Raw genomic sequence first — 10109 nt, 5'->3', positions numbered from 1 at the left:
ACAAATTTACACAATCAGTCCTTTATATTACAAATTTACACAATCAGTCCTTATTTACTAACTGACTTAACTGGGTTATGATTTTTGGACTGAAATGGCACCTTTCCAGAACGTCGGGGAGGAAAATGGCGCATTTTTGAAAAATGGACTGAAATGGCCAAAGTGACCAAACCACAGGGACGAAAATGGCAGTTAACTCTTTAAATTTTGAAATAAATTGCTTGTTGTATGTGGATATGCAAACGTATAAAAAACAATTGTACGGTTCATCATTTGCCATGTATTGGGGTGTTTTCAATGAGCGGTAACACAAAGGTACGATTTGGATAAAAGCAAAGCATCCACTAATAGAATAGTGGGGGGGGGGGGGTCAAATAATGCTTGTAACGACTATATTTTCGAAATTTAGAACTCCCAATGGCTATAACCTGTTGTACTCGTTTTGGAAAAAAACCTGATTTCGGGTATTAAAAATAACCAGGTTCGGGTATTTAGAACCGGTTCCGGGCATGAGTGTTGGGTTTACAGTGTGTATTCTATCTATATCCTACGGATAAGGCCTGGCTGTGGTTTGAGTATGACAATACACAATTTTCGGTATTTTAGTCGAGCTCGGGTCCGTATTCCCTTGTATGGAGCATTTTATATTTCTTTTTAGATTTTGCAATTTTAGTGGACAGGTATAATCGATATTTAAGAATTACATGGTGAAAATGACTAAACATGTTACCGTTAAGTGAACAATGAATCCAATTTATGAAAAGAAGCGCTTGGACCATTGACATAATTTAGTTTCATTAACCAAAATTTTATGATTGACTTATAGTTTTGATTAGTTTGATTTTTGAGGTAGTTTGGTTTGTACTTGGAACCCCAACCAATAATAATTCATGTAGATGGGATCGGGTGGGTGGGTGTTGTATATAGTGAAGGTTGGGGTTATCGTATGAGACAAAACTCTTGATAATACAACTCATGCATGGACCACCACATTTTGTAAGTTAAATGTTGAGCCAATCAACTTCTGCCACCATGGTCCACTTGAGGTAGACTATACGTTTATGATCTACATGTGATCATGGCCCCACGCCTTCCACTTCCACTTACATGCACGATGTATGTACTACTTGATTCCAATCTCTTCTTCTTTCTTTCTTTTACAATGCATAGCATACATGAAACTTGCAATAAACACTTTTCTTAGATTAAATCCACCTCCTATGATTTATTTACCCTAGCTCTAGTCATTCGACTTCGTTCGAGTTAATAAGTTTGAACGTATAACAAACCGTATAACAAACCAAACTCGAGTTCATCGACTTAGTTTGAATTTTATCCTGGTCGTTCATCATCATCATCATCATACCCAGTAAATCTCACAAATAGCAAAGCTAAGGCAGGGTCTGAGGAGGGTAGATGTAGACAGCCTTACCTCTACCTTGTAGGAATAGAGAGGCTGCTTCCAGTGAGACCACCGGCTTGATTGTAGTTTTGTATCAAGCCTTGGACCTAAGGCACATAACACTCAAACCATCGGGACAGAGACCGATTAGTGCATGTACTCACATCACGTGTCTTTCAGCTATCAACGCCACCACATGATGCATGATTAACCATCAGCCGCTTTTAACGTTATTTTCACGAAATCAGTAAAATAACGTTAAAGTTTGTACCATTTCACTTTTGCCCCCCTAGCGCCCACACATATATACATTATATACATCCTGGTCGTTGATGCAACCAATTACAAGCAAATAAAGCCTAATAGAACATGAAGAATTCATCAAATAACAGAAGAAATGCATCTCGGACAAGATTAGCATTAGGTGGTTTCATGACTAACATTTGCAAAGCAGAACAAGTACAGGATATTGGAAAACATCTATGTGGTTGGTCAGATAGCTGTTAAGAATCAAGGACTAGGTCTTTACACCAAACCACACAGAAAACCTTATTACAAGGAAAAAAACATGTTTACCTTAAAATCGCAAAAGTCATAGGATTTCGTCCATTGGATTGGAATAAAAACGATTGAATAGCTGAAATTCTTGGACCTGAGTGTTGGCGGCATTACTAGTTTTGGTGGGGTCAATTGAGTGTTGCTCGGTTTGCCAGTAATCAGATGATGAAAGTGGCAAACCTTGGGGAACAGTTTGCAAGCCAGGTTGCACCATGAACGGGTTATCAGAGCCCATGGGGTGGGGTTGGTCGAGCCTGATTAAATCGGGCTCATATAGACCCCAAGAATTGTTTGACAGAAGAGAGAGAGCACGTAGTGCATCTACATTGGGAGACAAGGACTCCTTAAAACCTGCATTACGAATAACTCGTTTACAAACCCAACTCTTGTATCAAAATAAATAAATAAATCATCAAACAGCAGTAAGATTTAAGAAATAAAACAAAGAGTGAATTGCAAGTTTTGTCCTTTATCTCTAGGCCATTTTGCAAGTTTTGTCCTTTATGTTTAAATTTGACGAGTTTTGTCCTTTATGTTTAAAAATCAAGCACGTTTTACCCTTTGGGCCTTAAAAATCAAGCACGTTTTGTCCTTTATGTTTAAAAATCAAGCACGTTTTGTCCTTTATGTTTAAAAAATCAAGCACGTTTTGTCCTTAAAAATCAAGCACGTTTTGCCCCAAAGGGTAAAACGTGCCTGATTTTCAAACATAAAGGACAAAACTCGTCAAATTTAAATATAAAGGACAAAACTTGCAAAATGGCCTAAAGATAAAGGACAAAACTTGCAATTCACTCTAAAACAAACCTTGATCAAGAACCTCGCCGCTTGTGCCCTTTGATGGCACTGGTCTACTGAATGAAATCGTAGGCATACTGCCGGCGTTTGGCAACTGTGATATGCCATCAAGGATTCCAGATTGTTTGGTTTTCATTGTGGCTATGGAGTATGTTGAGTTCGATGAGTTTTTCCATGTCGAACTTACAGCAGGTCTAGATTGAAAGCTCAATTGTTGTCGCACACCTGCATATGTAAAGTCGTTGAACATCAAAAATTTCTTCGAAAATTTGTCAGATCATAACTTTTTTACTTTTTTTTACTTCATAGAATATAAAAAGTAACCAAAAAGTTATTTTTTTTTCTTTCTGAACATTTAAGGTCATTCGGCAACTAGTCTTTCTTACCAAATTTGGCAATATCAAGATCGGATACATATTTAGTGGCCTATAGGCTATAAAGTAGTTTCAAAAGTTCGGTAAGCTTAATGAAAAAAGTTGTATAGTTGGGTGGCCTGCTTATAGCCATAATCATACCATAAAACGATGAAGACAGGTCAGTTGAATTAAACTGGATTGTCTCCTGCCGTGGCTTGCGGCGTCTTGCATTATGATCAGAAAGCCGTCTACGACAGCTGCGTTTTTTCTCATCAAATTCTGCCAAACTGTGAAATCTATGCCAATCATTGAAAACAATTATCAGATGATAAAAGTATAACAAAATTGACCAAAACTGTCAAAAAAATTTGGTAAATCCATGGTAAAATTAAGGTAGTGTTTGGGTTGCGGTAATGAGAATGGAGATCAATTTTTAAACCCACCCCTGTAGCAGGTAGCACGAACAAAAACAAGTTAGGGCTGGGTCTAAACGGGTCCAATGCATAACCGTTTAATCAAAGAGTCGTTCCCAGGTTGGGTTGTGGATATAAGGATCGACCCACCAACCTGTTTCCCTGACAAACTTGTTTACAACCTTATCAACCCATTTATATAAACTGGTTAAGCGGGTCATTTGCAGGTTAAATGGCTTAAGCGAGTAATGGTTCCCAACTTCAAACCCATACCCTCAAACGAAACACCATCTATCATTCCAAATTTCCGATTCTTACAATCCAAACGCCCCCCTAATATACAAGATACGATTTAAAACTCACCTGCTACACTGTTGGCAAAAGCGAAGTTCAAGACCAGACACAACAACCTTTGGAGATTTGGAATGAGTTTCACAAACTCTATGTTTCTTATGGTATTCTTTAGCAGATGAAAGGTCAAGATTGCATCCTTCAACTTGACAACGTGGAAGCGCTGTACCTTGGCAAGAAGATTTAGCTTTTTTCCCTGTAGATGATGATACACCTTGTACAGGAGTAGGACTATCTGAAAATGACGATACCTTCCTGCCAATACTATTTTCAAAATATGTCCTTTTACCAAGTTTTAAACCGATAAACGGTTCACCCGAGCTAACTGAACCTTCCAATAATGAAGATTTTCCATTAACCTCAGCTCCTATATATTCACCATAAACCAATCTGGACATCTGTTTCCCCTCTTTTAACGAAGATTCAGTTGAAGCTGATATTGAGCTTTTTGCTGATGAGTAGTTCGCCACATCAGAAGCAGATAGATTAAAAGATTCATTAACGTCGTCTTCCCAATTAGTTGATTGTAGCTTCTTAGGAGTTGCGGTAACAACTTTGGAGGTGAATATATCGTGGTTTTTCCATTCCCATTTTGTATTCCAATCCATGTTTGGAAAATAGCTTGTTGTCACTTGGTTTTCTTACATTGAATGCATGTCGGTACTTGATCTGCAAACATTAAAACAAGTTTTTTTTTCTTTTAAATAACTTAATTGAACCAGAAGAAGCAAGTGGCCAACTAAATCAATGAAAAAAATATTTTCCCATGAACACGAAAAATGCGAGACTCAATTTTTCAATAGTACAAAAGTCTAACAAAAGTCCAAAATAATCTTTGTCGAATACATCAAATTCCACTCGTTTGGTACAGAAATATGTAATAACTACATGTCTCACCAAAAAAACTAAACATCGAAAAAAAAAAATTGTGAATTTTATCACAATTCCTGCAAAACACAGCTAGCATTCTCAGTACTTAAAAAAACCGAAAAGAATAATCAAACAGAGAAAAAGATTTTGTATCTCATCATTTCTCATAAGTCTAATAATTAAAATAGATGAAAGAAAAGGTCACCCTTTTTATCCAAACAGAGCATCAGCGCAAGGTACCGGTTATACATGAATGCTCATTTACAACAAACTATCTTTTTTCGCATTTTTTCAACTCACAGACGGTTAAGAAAACTGTCCGATTCGTTCACCGGGGTGATCCAAGCGCACTTAAGGTGTTACATAATCACTATACAATACATAATCACTATAATCACATAATAATATATAATAGTAAAAATGTTGATAATAATAAATAGAGATTGCTAGGTGTCTGAAAATTGTTCCCCACATGACGTGGAAATGTCATTTTCCGAGAAAGTAATCACAGAGTGGTAAATATACATATATATATATATATATATATATATATATATGTACATATTCCCAATCACAAATCTAAGCATTTCAGTTTTCCAAAAACAATATATCATTCCTATTTTTGGATTAATAATCATAATAACCGGAAAACAATAATCTGCTTCACCAAAACTGGAAACAATAATCATTAACAAGTAAACAAACACCGTTAAATCGATTCCCCTCTTTTCAAGCCACAAATACAATATCCGAAAACCTAGGGTTTGGTAAAAGTACCAAATTTGACGGAGCAGATTCAGGAAATGAATCATCAGAATTGAGATATCCACTTCAAATCCACTTCGGAATCCACATCTATACCTAGTTGCAATGTATTAGTAAATTTATGGTTGTGAAAGGAAGGAAATAGAAGATTGGTGATTTAAGAATGAATATGTGTGTGTTATTGTAGCAAAATTAGAAAGTTACCGATAGGCTGCAACATCGATGGAAAGTTGGAAGATAATTAGTAGCTTACTGGATGAGGAAATGTAGAGAGAGAGAGAGAGAGAGTGTGTGTGTGTGAGAGAGAGAGAGAGGGGGTGAAGAAGAGACGATTGTGTGTGTGTGTGGGGGGAAAAAGAAAGAAAAGCGTAATAAAAGGAAAGTTTTCAGTTTTGGCCTGTGAAATCTATGGATAACAGTAACGGTCCTCTAAAACCAAAAAGGATTTGCTTTGGTCCATCATCATGTCGTCGTTATGCAGATCCACACATGAACCAAACGTTCGGCGAACAGTTCGTGAATCGTTCGGTGGAAAGTTCGTTTGTGTTCGTTCGTTTATTAAACAAACGAACACGAACAAGAAAATCTATTTGTTTAGTTAAATGAACAAACATGAACAGATGTCGTGTTTGTTCGTGAACATTCGGTAACGTGTTCGTTTGTGTTCGATAATTCATTAGTGTTTTTAGTTTTTATATTTATTTAATTACTTCAAATTTCTGATAAATTAAATATCTAACAAGTGTCAGTGTATTATATATTCTGTTCATGAATGATTGTTTGTTTCCATTTGTGTTCATGAACATTTGTGCTCATTTGTGTTCGTCAACGTTCGTTGCCTAAAATTAACAAACAAACACAAACAAGTTCATTTCCTTAACAAACGAACACGAACATAAAATCTCGTTCGATAAGTGTTCGTGAACGGTTCGCAAACACATATATTTCTTAACAAACGAACACGAACAAGGTCTTGTTCGTGTTCGTTCGGTTCGTTTGCAGCCCTATACAAACAAACCAAATGTTTGATGGGAAGTTTGGTTGTGTTCGTTTGCTTATTAAACAAATGTTACGACGTTAGGTAATGTGTTCGTTTATGTTCGATAGTTCATTAGTGTTTTTTTCGTTTTTATATTTTATTTAAATACTTCAAAATCCCGATAAATAAAATTTGAATAAGTGTGATTGTATTATATATTATGTTCATGAACGCCTGTTTGTGTTCGTTTGTTTCCATTTGTGTTCATGAACATTAGTTTGTGCTAATTTGTGTTCATCAACATTCATTTTCGTTGGTTGCCTAAAATTAACAAACAAACACAAACGAACACGAACAAGTTCACTTCCTTAACAAATGAACACAAACATAAAATCCCGTTCGTTAAGTATATTTCTTAGCAAACGAACACGAACAAGGTCTTGCTCGTGTTCGTTCGGTTTGTTCGCAGCCCTACATGATATTCATATGGGAGATGAAGATTTGTTTTTAAGTTGGCAGTCTCGGTAATGGTCTAGTGCCGTTCTTCATTTTCTTTTTCCAGAGTAGAGGTTGTAAACCTGTTAGAAAGTCCAAGAGGTTGAAGTCTCGTGTGCGTTTAAACCAGTCATGTACACAGATCATCATATCATTTCAGAATACTAATTGTTTTCTTTCAAGAACACCTAGAAGATCTAAACCACTTTAACTTTTTGTTTGTATCAACATACGTAAGTTATGCACACTAAAAGACATCAAACTAAATTGTTCGTACTCTTTACCTACACAAGTAGGTGTAGGTTATATTGCATACACATGAACAATCAAACTAATTATTCTTATATATATACATATCATATGTATATTTGAATTTTAGGAGAGAACCGTTATATTTATAGTATTTCTTTTATTTTTATATTTTGTAAGATTGGAAAGTAAATGGTTCACTTTTCCTATGTTGTTCTGGTAGCATTTAGTGTTATAAATTGAGATCATTTCCCTACTCTATGAGATGTAAAGAGTAATCCTCGGGTTTGGTCGGGTTATGTGATGGGTCATATTGGATCTGTGTGAGAGTGGGTCGTTCTATTTGGTTGGGCTAAAAACAGGTTTTTGCCAAATTAGATATATCAAAATAAAAAATATATATTTACTTAAAAGATGTGTAGCTGAATTATCATGGTGAAAATGAAACAATAACCGAAATATATAAAGATGGTGAAAAGTAGCGAAGTTACCATGCATTTCATGACAAATTGTGAAAATAGAAAAAGCATGCAATTTAAGAGATATAACGAAATGAAACTTTTAGATCACCCGTAGTGGTTGCAAATTTAGGCGTTTTTGAGGCTCAATCACGCCCAACATTGCCCGTTTTTGGGGCTCAATCACGCCCAACATTGCCCCTTTGCCACTACGCATCGCGTGATTAGCTTTTTTTTGGTTTGGGCGTTTTATAAATCACGCCGGGTGGGGGAAATGTTGTCCAATCACATTTGAGCTTACATTATTTGGCCAATAAGATTTTAATTTTTTTTTATTTTATTTTATTACAAAGATAATGCCCGACGATCCCCACATCCCCACTATACCCATTTTAGAAAACACCAAATAATGCCTCATTGCTGACTGGGCTGCCACATGACGTAAAACGCCCAAAGGTGAATATTGCCCACTACGCATGGTATTAGTAGAAAAAGTTAAGCATGTCGGCTAAGAAATGTATGTATGTATTTTTTTAATTTAATAAAGTAGCTAGCTAGGGAAAATGCAAAAGTAGTTAAAACACGCTAATTAGTGACTTCATCAACTTATCCCCGTCCCATCCACAAACTTTGTTTTGCTTCACAGCCAAGTTTCGTAATATATATAAACCCCCTTCATTTCATTTCAGTCTCTCATCATCAGTATCATTGTTATCAGTTGATCAGTACTAGTGGATTTTGAGATGGCAGATTGGGGTCCAATTTTTGTATCAGTGTTGCTATTTGCGTTGCTATCGCCGGGGTTGTTGTTTCAGATACCGGGAGGAGCCCGTTGTGTAAACTTCTGCTGCTTCCAGACGAGTGGTGCGGCCATACTCGTTCATACTTTGCTCTATTTTGCTCTCATTTGCCTCTTCACCTTTGCCATTAGAGTTCATATCTGGCTTGGCTAGCTACCTTAATGTATTTCTAGAGCTAATTAATACTTGAAAGTAATTATGCTTTTCTCTTCTTGTTTCTACTTGTAATCATCAGTATGTTAAATCCTATGTCATGTTTGATCTCGCATGTAGAAGACTATATACAAATTCGAATTATATATATGTGTTATATGGTAGAGGATCCTGTAAAAAGTGCTCAAAGTGTGAGAAGTGTATTATAATTTATAACACTATATATAATACTATATAACACCATATAAACACCGTATAACAATATGTAACACCACATAATACCATATAACACTATGTAACACTATATATCATTATATAACAAATATAACACTATAGTTTGTCTGATAGCATGTCTATGATAGATGTATAGTGTTATATTTGTTATATAATGTTATATAGTGTGACATAGTGTTATATACTATTATATGGTGTTACATATTGTTATACGGTGTTTATATGGTGTTATATAGTATTATATATAGTGTTATAATACATTTCTCACACTTTAGGCCCTTTTTACACTATCCTTACCCTGTGTTATATAATTCTAAAAATATATTCGGGTATTAAGAAATTTTAGGCTTTGAAAGTCCCAATGGACTTTTTTACTTTAGGATTAGAAGCGAACCACAACATTGACACCGATAGATCAATTCATCACTCTCAGGGCCTCACAAGTCATAATTTCTCTCTGTCCCACGAGCTCTCGAGCCCTAAAAACAAATTACATTGTGCTTTACGCTAACAAGGTTCAACTTCGGGGAATCTTATTAGATTAGCCTAAGACCAACGTTAAAAATAATTAGTGGTTCCATTAAAACGTTTTAAACTTAATCATTTAAATGTTAAAACATATGGTTTTAAGTTGTAGTTATATATACATGTAAAGTCAGATACGTGACAACTAATTCACTCAAATAATTGGTTTGCTTTATTTTAGATGATTCATTTCCCATTATTCGTGAATATGAATGCTCAATTATGACATGGAAAGGAACCCCTTTTACTCTCTTTCTATGTGAGTTTGACTATATCAAGTAGAAGTCGGGTGCACAAACAAAATACCAATAAACAATTTCCAGTAAATTACTAACAGAACAAAAAACAATTTCCACTACTATAGGTTTCTAATCTCCATCATAGGATGTTTATGCTCAATGCTTCGTACGGTCACATCTGGTTTTTAGATTATAAACTAGTGGGATTTCCTGCGCTTCGTGGTGTGCTATTAGTTGATATCAGTTCGGTTTGTTACAAGCATTGGTATGATACGGGCACTCGGTATAGAAAGCGAAACAAATATATCCAAAGGGATGTCGACATGTGTTTTACATCGATTGAAAAACCATAAAACGAATACTGGTACCGATACAAATGTTGGTTGGCCAATATCGATTTGATTCGTTACAATAATGTTAGCGTACCAATGTTGTTTGGCACGTCAAGAACCACTAAAACAAAT

At 35.6% G+C, this 10109-nt stretch overlaps 2 protein-coding genes across 4 annotated transcripts; one reads left to right on the top strand and one right to left on the bottom strand.

The window, feature by feature from the left end:
- Positions 1-1767: 1767 nt before the first annotated feature.
- LOC110921082 (squamosa promoter-binding-like protein 12) lies at positions 1768-5864 on the bottom strand. Of its 3 annotated transcripts, none has more exons than XM_022165351.2 (6): positions 5718-5864; positions 5526-5609; positions 3891-4547; positions 3274-3410; positions 2768-2983; positions 1768-2311 (listed from the first exon to the last, which is right to left on the bottom strand). In XM_022165351.2, the coding sequence occupies exons 3-6, from the start codon at positions 4484-4486 to the stop codon at positions 1995-1997; spliced, it is 1266 nt and encodes a 421-aa protein (XP_022021043.1). In that variant the 5' UTR covers positions 4487-4547; positions 5526-5609; positions 5718-5864; the 3' UTR covers positions 1768-1994. The 3 variants fall into 3 exon arrangements, with proteins under 3 accessions (XP_022021043.1, XP_022021044.1, XP_022021045.1); XM_022165352.2 differs by having other exon boundaries at positions 5526-5603; positions 5718-5857; XM_022165353.2 differs by lacking the exon at positions 5526-5609 and having other exon boundaries at positions 5718-5860.
- Positions 5865-8372: 2508 nt separating this feature from the next.
- On the top strand, positions 8373-8795 carry LOC110921034. Its single transcript, XM_022165297.2, has one exon. The coding sequence runs from the start codon at positions 8438-8440 to the stop codon at positions 8645-8647; it is 210 nt and encodes a 69-aa protein (XP_022020989.1). The 5' UTR covers positions 8373-8437; the 3' UTR covers positions 8648-8795.
- Positions 8796-10109: the final 1314 nt, after the last annotated feature.

The sequence above is a fragment of the Helianthus annuus genome, chromosome 17, assembly GCF_002127325.2.
Source record: "Helianthus annuus cultivar XRQ/B chromosome 17, HanXRQr2.0-SUNRISE, whole genome shotgun sequence".
Lineage (NCBI taxonomy): Eukaryota > Viridiplantae > Streptophyta > Magnoliopsida > Asterales > Asteraceae > Helianthus > Helianthus annuus.
This window is presented reverse-complemented; position numbering and strand designations above follow the sequence as displayed.